Source organism: Chelmon rostratus, chromosome 10 (assembly GCF_017976325.1).
Source record: "Chelmon rostratus isolate fCheRos1 chromosome 10, fCheRos1.pri, whole genome shotgun sequence".
In the NCBI taxonomy this organism is placed as follows: Eukaryota; Metazoa; Chordata; class Actinopteri; order Chaetodontiformes; family Chaetodontidae; genus Chelmon; species Chelmon rostratus.
The window spans coordinates 23,507,380-23,525,603 of NC_055667.1; the positions used below are offsets into that span (position 1 = coordinate 23,507,380).

An 18,224-nucleotide genomic window follows, 5' to 3' on the forward strand; every position below is an offset into this window, starting at 1 on the left:
TTCTTATTCTTTTCAAGTCCACTCCTCAGCTGCACAGAGAAGTCCCTGTCAAGTGCAACAAAGAGGTGGCCATGCAATCAACTTAAACAAAGACTTCATTCCCTCTGTTACGGGAAGCAATATGAATGGATAACCTTTGCGGAGCCTTTTATTTACACCGTTCAGTCACTCTCTTTCTCTGCCTCTGCAGCTGTTGCCACAACATGAAGGAGTAATGCATGTAGTTCTCCCAACGGCTGGGGAAGAAAAGAGAGAAATTAAAAGGAGAAGAAAAAAAGATAGATGGGAGTGAATGTTGTATACACATATACGATTAAGGGGCGGGGGTGTAGCAAAAGCTCTAAAGGGCAAAAGGCTGCGGGGCTCGGAGCAAAAAGCTGGCTCAGCAGGAGGCTGATTATACCACCAAAGGGATCCACTTTGCACATCTAGCATGTACAAACTCTAACAAAGGAGCATGGCAGCGTGCAGGCAGCTGAAAGCGAGGGGTGGGGGTCTGGCCCTCGCAGCTTTTTTAGAGGCAATGGCACTTTTATGACCATGCTAATAAAGTGCTTCTGGGACGGAGCACCTCCCACACCTCTGCCTGCGCACACGCCAAGAACAGCTTGACTGGGCCTTAGGACCTGTGTTTATGGACACATGGATCAATACGCTCCCTAAGGGTCTATATTTAAGTCTGAGCTGAGTAGCGTACCCGTTGATCACAGGGGGAAGGGAGGGACCCCAAGATGGCCATTACCAGATTTGGAGCGAGGTCTATGAAAGGGCAGTCACGGTTCAGAGGGAATCCCAAATCGGCCCTGCAAATCAAACCCACCTTGAACACAGTCGCTGTAGCGGCCTTGATGTGCAGCATCGCTCCGCGTAACGCTTCCCTTTCCTATCTTCAGTCGCAAGTGCTTGTTAATTCAAGGCGCAGTCGTTGATTATTCCAGCCACATCTTTCACCCTTGATTCTCTGCGCCCTCACTGCTGGAAATGCAAATCTGGAGCGTGACAAACGATGTAGGGCCGTCTCTGACACGTTCAAGCCCCTGGCGTCCCCATGTCGCTCCCCAGCTTACCTCCTCCAGCTCCGCAGTAATTACCCTTGTTGGATCGCTACGCCTAATCATACTTGATTTCGGGATGCACTGCCATTGTCTCCACTTGTTAGCCCCTCACAGTGCTTGGTTCTGATAGAGTACACTGATAATACTGGGGGAATGAGGCACACACAAACAAAGCGCACATACGCATGCTGCATATTCTGTCGCCTGGTGTTTTTTGTGGGAGTTGCGTGCAGATCAAATACAGTGGCTGATTCATTTAAAGATGATTGTTGCGCCGCCAGTGATTAATCCCTCTACGATCTGATCATGTCAGCAGGAGATGAATAGAATAAAAGGACAAAAAAACAAAAAAACAAAACAGCAGCAATGTTTAGAAAAGAATAATTAATAGATTCAGATTCTGTAAAACAGGCCCGCTTAAAGAGCAGAGAGCGAGGGGAGGGGTGTGTGGAAGTGGCTCCCAATTTGTTCTCACTTTGTTCCAGTAATAAGATCCAGGCCTTCCTTTCCAATGGACGAGATAATTAACTCCTGGGGACAGACTGCACAGAGCTCCGTCTCTTGGTTTATGGCACGTGGAGAGCGATCTCTGCAGCCCAGGCTGAGCATGGTTAAATGCATAAATTGCAGACTTCGCTTGATGTATGTTTTTACAGATAGATATGGAAAGGGGACGAAAGATAGGGCTGTTGGTTGATGGGTTGTAGAAATGTGAGGGAGGGTGTGACTGCAGAAATTAAATGAGGGGGCTGATGTTTTAAAGGGCAAGCGCACAAGCGCTTTTATTGAATGTGTTTGGAGTTTAAATTCATATTTGGTTTGTTTAATAATAACATGACAATAAAATCTAAAATTGTGTTTCAAGTTTCAAGACTGAGGATTAAATAAGTTAAAATAAACTAGCAGTTGAGTCTTTGCTTTCTGTTCTTAGAAACCGCTCGCTCCGTGTGTGACGGCGGTCTGAGTCAGGTCAGGCTAATTTCCGTAACCTGCCTGTCTTTCCTGCATTATCCTGCCGTGTCCAGCAGCTCCTTTGGAATGTGCACCATGATAGTTTCCTCCCATTGTCTCTTTCAACCTCCGCTTCGCTTCTTCACAGCTCATCGCCGTACTGAGGATGAACTCTGACCCCCTCAAGCAGTGAAATCTCGAATTAAGAGCCTTTTCCATTCGGTCACGTGTTTCCTTTGTAGGATATGTGAGTCACGCTGTGATGTCTAACGCCTCTTCTCTTTCTCTTTTTCTTTTCCAGAAACATGTGAAGACCCTCGCCAACATTTGACCTGCAAGTTAGCCTTCAGCAACGAAAAGGCGAAGGTCTCCTCCCTCCTTCCCCTCATCCGCTCTCTCTGCTTCGTCTGCAGTTCCCTTGCAGGCACGTTAAACATGGAGGGCCGGCGGGCCGCACGCAGGACTTTATCACCCGACCCTAAAGTAGGAGCTACGGCTGCTATGCTCGGCTTCTGGCTCTTAGCGATCCCCGCCTTGTGCAGTGGGCAGACATTCACTAGTTTCCACCCCGAACGTCGGGACTGGGTCTTCAACCACCTGACGGTTCACCAAACCACAGGGGCATTGTATATTGGGGCAGTCAACCGTGTGTACAAGCTCTCAGGCAACCTGACCCTCCTTGTTTCCCACGATACAGGCCCAGAGGATGACAACAAGGCCTGCTACCCCCCTCTGATTGTCCAGCCCTGTACTGAGCCCCTCGTCTCCACCAACAATGTCAACAAGCTTCTCCTCATTGATTATTCCCAGAATCGGCTGCTGGCCTGTGGCAGCCTCTACCAGGGTGTCTGTAAACTCCTCAGATTGGATGACCTCTTTATCTTAGTGGAGCCCTCCCACAAGAAAGAGCACTACCTCTCCAGTGTCAACCAGACTGGGACCATGTATGGGGTCATTGTGCCTTCACAGGGCCAGGATGGCACCCTGTTTATTGGCACGGCGGTAGATGGAAAACAGGACTACTTTCCTACCATCTCCAGTCGAAAGCTGCCCCGAGACCCAGAATCATCTGCTATGCTTGACTATGAGTTGCACACTGACTTTGTGTCCTCGCTCATCAAGATACCGTCAGACACTCTGGCTCTGGTCTCCCACTTTGACATCTACTATGTTTACGGCTTTGCCAGTGGCAGCTTTGTTTACTTCCTGACGGTCCAGCCCGAGACTCCAGAGAACAGCATGTCATCCAGCGGATCCACCAGCGACCTCTTCTACACTTCTCGCATCGTCCGCCTCTGCAAGGACGATCGCAAGTTTCACTCCTATGTCTCTCTCCCTGTCGGCTGCGTGAAGAACGGCGTCGAGTACCGGCTACTGCAGGCCGCCTACCTCGGCAAGCCCGGCCGCGTTCTGGCCGCCTCGCTCAACATCAGCGCCCAAGATGATGTGCTTTTCACCATCTTCTCCAAGGGCCAGAAGCAGTTCCATCGCCCGCCAGATGACTCAGCTCTCTGCGTGTTCACCATCCGAGACATCAATGCACGAATCAAGGAGCGTCTGCAGTCCTGCTACCAGGGAGAAGGAAACCTGGAGCTCAACTGGCTGCTCGGGAAGGACGTGCAGTGCACCAAAGCAGTGAGTTACAGTGACAGACGCTGATTAAAAACATGCTCTTACATGCACACATACTCTACACACAGTATGCACTTCTTGCTCATTTGCACTATGGAAATGATTATGACTGAATTATGACTTTTTCATGTGGTTGAATTAAGTTATCGTACACAACGACCGGCCTTCCAAAGCTGCTCTTATTGGGAAGCAGTTCATTCATGCACATATGTAGATACTTTAAGGTGAAGCAGGATCTCACTTATAGGCAGTTGTAATCAGCGCTCAGCTAATTCATTTACTGCACATGGTGATAGTCATAATTCTTCAGTGGTCCAACAATGACATCTTGTTTCCTTTCCCGAACACAAGAGAGTAAACAGTGAGGGAATGACCAAAGCTTCCTAATGAGCCTAGAAACCACAGTTTTGAGGGCGTATGCTGTAATGAAAATAAATGCCGCAATCATCAGGAAACGCTTGTGACTGCCCTGTGTAGCATCCGCTCTGTTATCGAGTGATTCTCACACAACATGTAATTACGTCAAATTGTTTTGCGGCTCTGATATCAGGAAACGTCCCACTTTCAAGTCTAGTTCTGTGAGAGATATTAATAAATTAGGGACGATCCACCAAAGCGAAAATATTCTCCTGGAGCACAATACAAAATAAACACGCTCTCCCCTTCTACAGCGACAAAAAGTACTCGAGGGCCGGCTCAAGTTACTCTCCTTCTGATGCCAGCGTAGATCACATGCCAGTCTATTCCTTCTGAAATCCCCAATTACGCTATAACACAAGGCCGTGTGTCTGCTACATGTTGTCAAGTAGAATTAAGTTTCTTGATTTTCCCTCGTTCCCAGGAGGATGCAGTCCTCTGTGCTTTCATTCTTTAATTGCTAATAGGAATTTAAGAATATTAAGAATTAATGACTAGCTAAGTGCATGACTAGTCACTTACAGTCTGTGTGTGTGTGCGTGCATGTATGTAGGAAAGGCATGTGAATACGTGTGTGTGTGTGTGTGTGTACATGCTGGAGCTGTGGTGTAGGTCTTAATGTATTTTTAGGACTTATGATATCCCCAGCCTCACAATGATGAGAGCCACTGATCAGCTTCCTTTGTTGCTAATCCCCCCAGGTCACTCAATTGACCACTCTTATTAAAATCAGTAAATTCCCTATTAGCACAATGTCAGAGGTGATTGTCAGGAGGAGGGAGACATTATCTTGAACCAGCGCTGTTGGGTTTTATTAGCTCCGCTGAGAAGGCAGGAGGCGAGGCTGGAGGACGGAGAGGAGGCGGAAGAAGCAGAAATGGTGGTGACAGTCCTGAGGTTGGGGGGCTTTCTACCTGCGGGAGCTCAAATTAGAACCTTTTCCCAGCTTCCTCAGACGAATCCCCAATCATCTCAGCGTGCTCTGAAGGGGCCCGCCATTACCTGCAAAGCTGCACCTCCCACTCCATTCTCCAGGCATGCACTGCCAATAACGTTCAGCTCTCCTTTCACACGACACGCCAAGGATGCACGAGCTTTGTGTGTGTAGCCACAGAGATAAGAAGATGTAAAATACACTCCTTAAGACCACGTCCTCGTGCTCATCGAGCAGCCAATAAATCCATAGTGTAATATGGATTATGCAGATAGATGTCAATGGATGAGGAACTCTTAAAGCCTATACAAATTACATTAAACAGCCGGATATGTCGGCCATGCTAATGCAGGGTGGCTGCCTTTAAGTGCGCATATGTTCCTCAGCTTGTTTTCTTAAATAAATATGCTTCCAAATCTGCGTGCGGTGTTTTTTAGAGTGCTGCATCGCAATATGAGGTGAATCAAGGTTAGTCCAACCTGAGAGGCTGTCATTTTGTTAACAGTTAACTCTACCTCGCTTGGTTTCTGAGTAAATTACACGTGCGGTCGCGGTGCCTTTCCTCTGGTCCACTGCTGACAGTAGGTAGCCAGCGAGCTCAAAGCGGAGAACCTTAATTACACCCCCAGCTCGCATTCCCTTCTTGCAAACACTTCGCCGTGTGTGTGCGCTAACATGCAGGCCAAGGCTAAGACTGAGAATGGAACTGAGGCTGAGCCAGGGGATTCAGACACAGCAGCCAATCAAAGATTTATCGCCCAGCCGTCCAGCCTCCTGCCATCTGGAGATTCACGCCATCCCTGCAGTCACTCCCAAAGAGGAGAGGCATGATGGGATTCTTTCTGTATCAGACTGTCTGGTGTGTGTGTCTCTCTCTGACTAACACTATCATCCTGCCTTGCTTTTCGCTCAGGCCCCGCCGACTAATTAGCCACTCGTGAGAGCAAAGGGGAGCTGGCATTGAAACGCTGATATACCCCTGGGATGGACGCCTGAGAGCAGATATCCTGTCACATCGAATTCACCCTTTGTTCAGATTCCACACCGAATGGATCAATTTATGTTACTGTTTAGCAAGATTGTGTAGTCTTCCGCTGAAGCAGACCGGAGTAACAACTGTTTTTCAGCGCAGATTAAATATCATACTGTATTGTGAGTTATTCGATAAGGATTAATCACACAGGGTTAGAGTCTATTTTTGTCTCTCCGCAGCTCTGCTAAAGATAACCAATGTAATTTGCTCCACGTGAAACAGACTGAAACGTGGCAAATCTACATTTCTTCACGAGATTTGCGATAAGGCAGGGGAAAACAAAAAAAAAACTGCAACAAGGTGCAGAGGAAGCCTCGGCCACATGGAGTCCGGGGGGATTCGGCTTGGCTGCCAAGTCTGCTGAGCGTGCATCATCTAAACAATCTCGAAATAATCAGAACCAAGTGCTTTGGAGCCCAGCAGACCATATGTGGAGTAGCTGCATGCATTTGAGGGAGTAGCTATTGATAAGCCACAGTCTGGAAGTCACGGCTGTTTCTCTTTTTCTTTCCCATCTGATTCATTCTGTGAGTCCATTATCTAATCGGCATGTTTAAAACAAGCATAAAGCAGTTATATAAACAGCACATTTGACTTCAGAATCATAAGAGAGAAGAATAATGTAAGCCTACCTGCTTTTTCTACTTTAAATACTGCAGTGGAGTACCCCACAGCACTCTATGCTATTTTGGGCAGAGGAACATAAAGTGGAGGGCGTGACTATAAAAGTGGAGGCGATTATTCCCTGTCAGCATTATTGCTTTTACTCTGCTCGTGAAAATCTGCGTGGCACTGAAAGGTTTTACAGCCGCGGTGTGTAGTGAGAGGCTGAGCTGCCTCCCAGAGTGGGAAATGTCACTCAACATAGTCTGCTTATACCTTTCTGACAGGGACGAAGACAGAGACAGAGACAGATGAGAGATAGCGATGGTGACAGAAAGAGAATTAATGAGCTGGAGTTGAAGAGAGGGGTGTGGTGATATATATGTATTTAGAGGGAGAAGATGTGAGGAAGAGACTATAGGATGTGTACATGGGAGGAGCTGCCTGGCCATCTCACTTACTCCTCGTGGCACTTTGAGGCCAGTGCCACTCAGGCTGTGTCAGCTGACCTGATTCAACACCAGAAAGACCACTGTCTCGCTCCTCATCCACCGCCTCCTCCTCCGTAAGATGTGCAGCATAATCACGGCCCAATTTTCTGAAGAACCGAAGTCCGCCTTGATAAGACTTCATGGTTGTGATTATTTTCTAACGAACGGGTAAATGCCGTTCATGTTATGGTGCAGCGTGTTTGCTGGTGCACGTAGTTATCATGCAGCATGTGTCTTCCTGCGGAGGTGTGATGATAGGCCAGGGTAATGAGCCACGGTGAGAGCAAGGTGGAGCCCAGTCAGGCGGAGCTGAAACATGTCTGCCAAGTGGAACAGAAAGGCAAACGTTTGTCTGGCTGGGAGACTCACCCGCACACCTCCACCTCGCTCCACCTCCCTCCCTCACTCTCTCAGGCTCACCTCTCTCACCCCCTGATTCCCGTCTCAGACGCTCTCTGACACTCACGGCCACTATTTCCGCAACTTTGACCATCGCTCTCTCCTCCTGTCTCACTCTGTCACCTTCATCTTTCCTCCTTACTGAGCTGTCTTCTTTTATAATACTTTGCGTCTCAGCCTCTCCGCTCTCCTAATGTCTTATTCTCCGAGTCTGTCTCTCCTCTGAGGTATTTTTGTCTTTTCCTCCTCATACAGTACATTTCATGTCAGGGACTTCTATGTTTAATGTGACACATTTGTCTCGAAGTCAAGACCACTTTTTTTTCTTTTAATGCTTTTTTGCGTGTCTGCTTCGTCTTTTCTTTCTGTACTTCATGCTTTTCCTTTCCTCTCTGTTTGTAGCCGGTGCCCATTGATGACTCTTTCTGTGGTCTGGACATCAACCAGCCACTCGGTGGTTCTCAGCTGGTGACCGGTCACACTCTCTACACTGAGACTCGGGACCGCATGACTTCCGTCACCTCCTATGTCTACAACGGCTACTGTGTTGCCTTTGTGGGCACAAAGAGTGGACGTCTAAAGAAGGTGAGTACCGACTCCTTTCCTCTTCCCACCCACCACTTAAAGGCCTGTTGCTGGAGATTTTTGCTCACTTCATCACAGCGATGCATAAGGACTCTGTCCATTGGCCCGTGGGGTTCAGACACTGTGAAGTGGTCCTATTTCTGTGCAGATGGATCATGGTCACAGGGAAACTTATCGCCTTAATATTTAATGCCTGCTGTCAAAGCGTCAGAGAGAGGTAATGGCGACGGTTAGCTCACTGTAGTGGTCATTACCAGTTCCTGTTAAGTGAGCTCCAGTGTCGCAGCGTCGAGTAACCTGCACTGGCCCATTAATTTTAATAGGCACCTTTCTGCCCGTGGCCCGCTGAGAGGCAAAAGACAGAGCCGGCCCGTGCAATAAACCTCCTAGTCTTGGTGAGAGAACACAGACGCTGCAGAGGGTTAAGGGCTGCTGGCCAGTTAATAATGACAGATTTTGCAGCCCAGCCACAGGAAACAAGGTGGTAGATGAGATTTCTCTCTGACAGGATTGAATAGTGTGGAAAGTGAGTGCTGAGCTCTGAGTTGGGTTGATATGAGGAGTGAGATTGTCAATCAGAAGTGATTTAGAGCAGCTGTTGCACTGTTTTTGGCTCTGTCATCACCCCAGACACCTGATGCTTGGGCTATATGTCGAATGTTAAAATGTTAATGACATGTTTGAATGTAGATAATGTGTGTTTGTGTGGGTGCGTTGTGTCACAATAGCTGTTTGTCCTGCATACTGCTTCCTCTTTCTAGGCTACATATAGACAGCTGGTTGAAGGATTTGTCGGTATTCGCTTGGCTCCTCGTCGCATGCTGCTGCCTGTTTGAGTGAGAGCAGGAGTGTGTCACAGGGCCATAACTGGCTCAGGCAGTCGTCCCTCCCCCAACCAACAGCTGCATGTAGCTCAGTGGAAGATATTGAAACGAAAGAGAGAGTTGCTAAAACCAATTTGATATCTCTTTTTGGCAAGTTCTTTGTTATTTTAAGCTTGGCAATGCGACGTAAAATCTGCTGGCGTGGGTTATTTTGGTCCCCATCTATTCATAATTAAATCAATACACCAATCAGGCTGTGGCGGAGAGAATATTCATTCGATGTAATCCCCCGTTTGAGCTGTTTAATAATTTAGCACCTTTTTCTACTTGGTTAAATTAGATGGGACAGAAGAGAGTGTTTCCCCCACTGTGTTGCTGTTGCTTGCATATTGTGTTTATCTCCCTGCTTCCTTCCACACTCTTGTCTGTAGCTGCCGTCTGCCTTCAATCCATGCAAAATAGCCTTGTGTGCTGCTGTGTACTTAGGCTCGCTCCTCAGAGGGGCATGACTGTAACCACAGTAACGCCCACATGGAGCAGGAATTAGCCAGGATATGAGAAGGGCACCTAGAGAATGGGTACCACGGTCTAGTGGCCAGAGCAGAAAAACCTCGTGGAGCAGTCAACCACAGAGACTCAGCCACATGACAACAGGATAAGCTAATAGAACTAACAGAACACATTAGCAAACTTCTTATCTAACGTGTTGTCATCCTAATTAGTTATCATCCCGTCCTGTCACTAAACACTCTGAATACCTTGATAATACTCAGCAGAATAGTAGCCCTCAACACTATGTGTTTTGAAGGTACGAGAGAGTAATGAAACACTGGTTGTTTCTGTCAGCGTGGAGCACAAAGCTGCACTTGCACACTTATTCCGATCGCAGTTTCCCACCTCTGTTTCTGCACTTTACCTGAACCCGATTTCTTTGAAATGGCGTGATCATGCGAGGCGCTGCCACCACTGCGCGAAAAATTTGCATGCAGGTATGCGGGCGTTATTGGACAGGGACCAGTCATGATTTGCACGCAGGCACGTGACTGAACGAGCACCGACTGTCCACCTAATGTGCATGAAAGAAGAGAGAATGACCACAGTCAGCCTACCCACTGTAGCAGCCTGCGCCAGCGTAGGAAAAGAAAGCATTACTTTTTTAATAGGTAATGAATAATCAATAATGTTGGATGACAGCAGTGGTTGGAGGAGGACTGCTTTGCCTACCCTCATTGTTAAGATGTCTGCCTGCGTTTCAGTGTGTCTGAAATATGCATGTGTTTACATTGAGGGTGTCATCCATTCACTCCCTCAGGTGTCACAGGGAGGGCAGAGGGGTAGGGTGACCTGATGAGCCCTGGCTGCAGCTCCTCTGCAGAAGGCCGATAAGCTGCTCGTTGTGTGAAACACGCAGATGGGAACGCTGCAGGCTTCCTTTCAGATCTGAGCATGACACAGCTATAGGGTGACAAGATGCTTTGCAGGTGATACAGTTCTATAGCTTTACCTCGTTCATGCAAGCGAGAGAGACAGACAGATGGGGAAAGGGAGGGGTGTGGTGTGCCAGAGTGCATTTCTGTGAGCAGACAAAGTAAGGAAAAGAAGAGCAGGAAAAAGCAGAGATAGAAGAAGAAGAAGGAGGAAGGTACTGGGGGAGGGAGGAAGAGACCGTTGAAATGTGAATTTAGTGCCGCCAAAGAAACCAGGGCTGCACCGCTGCCTGTAATTGGATTGGCTCCCTTCCCAAAGAATCCCCCCCCTCCCCTGCCCTCCATCTCCCGCTTCCCCATTCAATCCTGCTCCTCCCTCCCCCCTGCCACCACCACCACCACCACCACCACCACCCTCTCACTCTCCCTGCAGACCAGCTCCTGTATATGCTGCTGTTTCCTGAGCTGGAGCATGGCAAAGCAGGAGGGATAGTGTTGGCGGATACGGCTGCCCGTGGCCGGCTTTTGCAGGGGATTGATTAAGTAAGAGGGGTTAAGAGGGTGGGGGAGTAAGCAGACACTAAGGGAAGGAGGATGCATGTATAGTGGGAACAATAGCACTACAGTTGTGAGCCTCATGCAGTATATTAGCACTCACGTGCTGTGATCATGTGTGCAGGGTGTGAAATGCTCACATTTTAAAACCAAATCTGTATCTCCTGCGGGTGGAGGATCCTCATTCCCCACCAGAGTGAAACCTGCTATCATACACGAGTTATGTGATGAATGTGTCGCCTGAGTGTCATTCAGAAACTGGCTGTGGACTTCTGGGTGGCACCCCTGGAGGCAGTGATTGATTGTGGAGGGCAGCAGATGTTCACCTCAGCAGAAAGCTGCTAGGGGTAATCAATATCCCAGGCAGTTTTCTAGCTACAGTGAAACCAGTTCCAATCAGGACCAAATCGGTCCAAAACTAGACCTTTAGTCCACTCTGAGCTAACACCAGAAATGTTCCAGTGAGCTTGTAGTCCCACCGTGACTTAATGTCCCATTTAAATTCTAGACCTAGATTTACATTAATACACACCAGGCTGTATAGTGGTATTATCCTCACCAGACTCCACCATCTATGTTATCACGCTCAGACCAAAAGACTGCTACAGGGCTCTGTGGGTCAAATTATAGAGATAGACAATCTGCTATGCAGTTTATTCTGGATACACATTACCCAAGAATTGCATCATCTGAATTGGAATTGGCTGTGTGTGGTTCACTTTGTACTTAAGCACAGATATATATCCCACACGGGGACTGGGGATTGGTGGGAAGCAACAACGGCATTAAGGAGGAGAGGAGCTTCGGGGAGCGCTGCCTTTGATATGGATGGAGATGGAGGGCACGGCGGCACGTGTAAAATTGGATGTTGAAAGACATCCCGGCGATAGATGAATGGGGAGGTTCAAGCCAGCTCAGCAGAGGTACACTCAGGATTCCCCTGTTAATCAGAGACAATTCGCAAACAGTGAGAATGAGCCTCCTCCATCCCAGTTCTGCCATACGGAGCAGCTGGGGTTAAGAGCTGTTGAGCTGGAGACCAAAGGGATATATTCTCAGATGGCATCCTCTCCTGTGTTCTACATTCAACACAGTCACTGGGTCTGAATAGGAGAATTGATACATTTATAAAATATGGATCTGAGTGATGCAACCTTGACATGAAAATGTATCTGTGTTATAAAAATAGCCGTTTATCCATAGTTTTTTTGGCTTATGTTCCCTCACTGTTTTGACTTGCGCTGCATTCTTTGCTTTTTTTTATTCAAACACCACAAATTATGGTGTTGGGTGTGGGTGTTGAATGAACGTCAAGAGTTGATTAGTGGTGGGTTGTATCAGCAGTTAACCATGGATGAAAAAAATGTCTTCCGGCTCTTGATGATGTGCTGCTTTCGGCCTAATTAATTCTTCTCATCATGCCCTGATGAGTAATCGGGAATTGGTTTGGATGATGCCGCTGGCAGCTGAAGGGGCCGACTTGAAAGGGTGGTTCAGGTGTTTAACGGGACAAGTCCTGTTGAACTGGTTAACGTGGCAGAGGGTGCGTGGCCGGCTCACCTGGCTCCCGCAGTGGTGTGTGTTGTGTAGACGGTACTGGAGGGTCGCCGAGGGGTAGCAGCTGATCATAGGGCAGAAAGTGTCAGGAACTTCAAAGGCTTGCAAATGAAGGCAGCTGCTCCTACAGGGCCCTGGCGGACAAGTGGTCAGCCCCTCCTCAAACCCTGCTGTCACCGCTCTGTGCTGCATTTGGCCCCCCATGAACCTCAGAGAGTTCGTCCTTGGATTGGTCCCCCTCAGAGGGAATGTGATCTGAGAGCTTTGCCACTCTGTTGCCTGTCAACCCAAAGGCTGCTCACCTGCTTGGCTTGTTCAGGCCCGGCTTAGGTGCCATCAGGCTTGGCCTGGCCTGGATTTTTATGTGGAAGCGAGGGATCAGCTAAGCAGATTTTTTAAATATTTTTTTATGTTTGCTGTGGCCCACCTGGATTGCCTACCTGGTAATGCAGGAGGAAAATGGGATTGAGAGGAAGGAAGAAGAGGAAGAGAGAAGACGACGGGTGGGAAAGGACAGAGATGGAGAGACGCATTGATGGACAGATGGGTAGACAGATAACCAGAGAGAGACAGAGGGAGAGAGGCTCTAACTAGAATCAAGGATCTTGTTTCCCCCGGGGTGCAAATTACTCTGACAACAGAACTGAGGGGTCCTGTCAACTGTATCCCCTAAACCACACACACACACACGCACATGCACATGCACACACACTCTCACTATCATGATATATGGAGCATGATATGAACATGAACCCTGTTCACTTCACATTATTTTGTGAAGTGAACAACTTTCAGTTGTTTCTTCCGGCTGGTCATAGTGCAAATAAACAGCCTAAAAGCACAAAGAATGACTCATTTTAATGGCTTTATTAAACATCTCCATTGTCACTGAGTGACTTGCATTAACCTTTAGCTGACATGAAAAGAAATACAATTACAAGTGAGAAGCGTCGTCACAATTGCCACCAGGTGGAATTTGTTTCCAATCATCATATTCACAAATTGTTATTTCTCAGTGAATGCCTTCTATAATAACCATTGCACCACTTAGTTTCGCATTGAATGGTGTGGTCCAATTAATCCCACACAGAACAAATAATTGCATCCTTTTGTTAAAGCAATGTCTTTGTTTTTACTGTCATGTTTGTTTAAAATTAAATGAAAGCTATACACCTGTTTATGAGGCAGGCAGCTGACATGTCCGGCTTAGCAAAAGGACAAATCGGCAAGTGGCATGGAGACATAAGGAGCATTTTAGTTGGAATGACAGCTGCCAGCGTGTGTCCATTATAGCCATCTTCAGGGCCTCCCCTGCTAGATTGCCTGCAATCTTTTTAATCATGTTAAACTAAATTACACAGCCTCAGTTTGCCCACCGGCAACAGCTGGCAGCCGAGCGTAGCCTGCAGAAAGTACTTTTTTGAGTAAAGGAACGTGTTTCCTCCCAACACAACCTGCGGCAGAGACTGAATCAAATGTCCTACACTAAAACCTGCACTATTTGCAGAGAGGTAAATTGTATTTTCTGCCATTACCCGGACCCCAGGGTGCTTGTGGATGCCAGTTCACACAGACGGTGTCAATCGTCCTTCTAACCTCTGCAGCAAAAGAGGATGACCAATAAATATTATCTCAGTTCGGTGAAGTGCTGTACAAAGGTATTTTTCTGCTTTGTGGGTAATACCCTCCGATCAGCAGGTGGTCTGCGCCCCAGTGAATAACCATGAAGAACTTCAGCACAGCCTGAACCTTCAAGTCCTCCGTCTTATCTGTAGAAGCAGTTTTTTTATAGTAAATGTTGGGATTTATTTTCAAAAGCAAATCGCGTTTTATTGAGGCAATGCAATTCACACCTCTGTGACGTTTCAGGTCTGCAAGAATGACGCCGTTTTGTGCTTTTGAGTTTATTTGAATGGGCTGTGGGTGTTTGTGTTTGGAGGCGGTTGCCACGGGCGTTTAACTACCATAACCACCCATAGTCCGGCTAATGACCAGCTTGTTCATTGAGTTGTGGGCTGGTGGGATGTCTGCGTGACCTTTCGGAACCTGGCCTCCACTTGACCCCTCCCTCCCGCTCGGTTCTTAACCCTGAGCCGGATGAAGAGGCGGCTTCGGCAGCAGGCTGTGTCTTTCATGCCTGTCCTTAGAGTACGAGCCTCTCTATCTGCCAGACCTGGTTCAGGCTCCTCTAAACCCTTCACTGTTAAAAGGCCAGAGGAAGACTGAGAGCCCCCGCTGTTCCATTCATGCCAGCCTTATATCTGCTTTTTCCTCTTAGCCTCTCTCATGTACTCTCTGTCTGTGTCTCATTCCCTCTTTCTTTTCATAGCAGTGAGTTAAATCCAGCCTGGTCAGTCAACCGGCTGTCCCCTCTCATTTTCTTTCTCTTTCCTTCTTCTCGCTCATTCCTGCGTTTCTCGACCCGTCCTCTGTCTCAGTCTCTCACTCCCAGCCTTCGTCTCCTCCTCTTCCCCGCTCAGACTATTACAGTGACACAGCCTACCCTGCAGTGATCTCATTAATCACATTCAAACAGCTCTCTGTTGCGTTCTCCCCTTCTACCGGTCTCCCTCTCCATTCCCTTCCTCTAATTGCTTGCTCTTTTCTCTGCCAGTGTCTCGAAGGAAGCGTTTTTCATTATCCAACAACAAGAGACAAATGCTCACACAGCGCATGCATTTTTGCTACAGATGGATTTTATACATGTAGGCTTAATTTAGCCGGAAGATACGCGGCAGTATGCATCCATGCCACTGTAGCCAAATCCCACAAGACGCAAAGACAGAATCACACATGTCCATAAATATGTTGTGCACTGATTCATTAATTCACTAAGATCACATTTTTTTCTTAGCAGACAATTTGATTTTATTCATTAGATCAGACTTATTGGCATGCCTTCTCTTTTTGTGGGAAATAAATTACCCTGTTGAGTGCGTCCCATAATTGGTCCTAACTTAATGAGTGAGATTAATTAACCCATTGTTGATTAGAGGCACTTTTCAGCAGAGACTACATGTAGAAAGAGCATTGTTGTAATCCAGTTTTTTCAGCATATTATGTTGCCGATTGGGCTACAAATGAAGTTGATGGCAGGATTATTGTCTTTTCGGAAGCAGTCAGGCCCTTGAAGGGGAAAGAAGAGAGAGATCTTGGCTCTGCCTTTACACTGCTGCTCGCATACGTAGTTTGAGAGTCATGCTGTGCCGGTCTCAGTGGATTGTGTGGTTTTTACCAATGTTGGGAGCAGTAGTGTCATGAGGAGTGGGAAGCCACATGAAACGCCAGTGACTATGCAAATCCACGTCTTCCTGCTTAGGAGGAAAGATTAAACAAGTGAGGATGAGATTTAATTTCCCCAAATGTTTCTCTTAGCAAGAAGTGGCCTTTCCCATTCTTATGAATATGGTATTTCTAGCCTGAACATGCTGGAAATCGAATGTTTTACGTGGAATTAAAAACACAAGAAGAATGTGTCCAAAACATTATGCAAGGGAGCTGTGTTGGGAGGCTGGGCCTTGCAGCCTATCAATATTCCCGTTTAGTCTGCAGCCAATGCAGGCACCACAGGGAGAGCATTTGAAATTCATAGAAATTCTTATCAGTTGTTGCGTCGCTGTTATTGATCTGTTACTGTGGAAACAGAATAGAACGGGTGTAGGCCTTGTTATTTTTTTCTTGCCTGAGGTATGAGTCTCAGAGCTCCAATGACTTCCAACAGTTCTACCAATCAAAGAGAAAATTTCTCTCTCTGTCAAATGAACTTAAAGTGCTCAGTGCTTGACTTTTGTCCTCCGAGCCGCCGCCTGGCGTGCCATGTGAGCTTTTTCTTCTTCAATTTCCCAGCTGACCTTGCTGAAGTGCACAGAGAGAGAAAAGGGACAGACAGAGAACGAGTAAACATCTTTAGGACAGAAAAAAACACAGAAATAGATTAGAGAGCAACGTCTGTCAAAGTGGATGGCTGGCTCGGTGCCAAGCTTTATTGATTTGCTTTACAAAGCACTTGAATGGGCCAGATAACTGTGATTAGCCAATTCATTACTGCTGGCTCTGAGAGTGGTCCAAAATTAGATAAAAGGGGGAATAGGAAGGACGGAGGAGGAGTTAGAGCAAACTATTACTTTGTAAACTTGCACAGAAACTCTAGCAGTGGCCCACAACTGAGGGAATCTTTTTGAAGTTCTTGATGAATTCTCCCTATTTTACATGCATCATAATGATCATCCTCATTAGGAGCAGTTACGGAGTGAAAAAAGGAAAACATGCATTGTTTATGTGTTTGATAGCATGCGTAATGATTCTAGATTGCTCAAGCAGCCAAAACAGCGTTCCTCTCATCTACTTTGCAAATGTGTGCTTGCATTTCAAGAGCCTTTTCAAGTGGTACAGCGCCGATAGATCTCAGAAATGAGAATTGTTTTGGCTTTGATGATATACTAAACTGTTGTCTGTGCGAAGGCAAACTGAGTGTGACAGCGACTAATGTTTCTGTCTGATAGGGAGACAGCTTCTCTGACTCCCACTTCATACAAGACAGCAGCAGTTATCAGGGCCTTTAGAGTTAAGCTTGTCTGGGTGACAGCATTGTTTAATGTGCTTCTATGATCACACGATGTTTACAGGAAGCTTTTATGGGCTCTACGCAAATCATTTCTTTGATATATGCTGTTTGACATCGTGCAGTCCCTCGGGTTATCATTTCTTATGGTTTTTATTACAAAAAGAATCAGGAATAATAGTAATCTTCCGTCATGTTGCGACATTAACTGCCACATCTGTCCTGCTTCCTTTCGAGCATCCTCCTGTTTACCTCTGAATCCTGGGTCTTGAGACTCTGACAGTGAAGGATCGAGGCAAGCGGGCCTTTATCGTTTTCCCCGATTTTCCCCTCGCTCCGGTTTCTTTTTCAGCTTTTGTTCCGTGCTCGCTCTGTCTCCTCATTTCTCTTTCTCTCGCTCTCTTCATCTCTTACTGCAGGGCTGCCAAGTAACTCCAGCTAGCCATCAGCCTAATGAACAGTGATACAGTGCTAATAGTATGTGATAATATTTCAAGCCACTGGTAATCGCCGCTCACTCAGCCTTTACCTGCTCCTCACTTCTGCAGCATCAACACACACACACACACACACACAAGGGGCATCTCTTTCTCTTGACAGCTGTATGTCAGGTCTTGGCCTCATGCTGTCATGAAACAGAGCTGTCAGCCCAGACTTCCCTCTTAATAGTCCAGCCGTCCAGCAAAGACGGCCCCAGTCTTAATGGGATTGGACAGTTCCTTCTGCATAGCTTGTAACACAGTGTGCAGAGCATCCGCTCCTCCTCCAAGCCTCACGGTCTCTTTTGTTTTAAAGACCTTTTTAATGGAGTTCATGCAAAAGAAAGACAACAAAATCACTCATTCACCTCACATGTATTCACCCTGAATATCAGCGAGTACAAAGCTGTAGCTCACTTTCATTATGTTCCCTCTGAGCCAATATCTGACCCCTAGAGCAGCCGCATGAAGCTCAATGTCATGGCTGTATAATGCCATCACACACCACACATTGAGTGTGACATCAAAGTAATGACAGATAGAAGAATATAGAGTGTTCGAGGTCACAGATGCCAGGTATTCTGAGAATGGAGCTTCAGAATAGGGAGAAAATACAGTCCATGTCAAATATGTGATATGTCAGAATGTGTGGGTGGATCGATTGCTTGACAGACTCTGTGTGGCGAAGAGTGGAGGAAGTGCAAGTGAAGAACTGAGGGAG

General features: G+C 47.0%; 1 protein-coding gene across 1 annotated transcript in view; it reads left to right on the top strand.

Annotated features, from left to right (window-relative positions):
- Positions 1 to 2,426: 2,426 nt before the first annotated feature.
- Positions 2,427 to 18,224, top strand: part of plxna2 (plexin A2) — a 137,017-nt gene continuing 121,219 nt past the window's right edge. The window contains exons 1-2 of the mRNA XM_041946804.1: positions 2,427 to 3,641; positions 7,918 to 8,100. Coding sequence (XP_041802738.1) covers positions 2,442 to 3,641; positions 7,918 to 8,100 — 1,383 coding nt within the window. The 5' untranslated portion in view covers positions 2,427 to 2,441. The remainder of the gene's footprint in view (positions 3,642 to 7,917; positions 8,101 to 18,224) is intronic.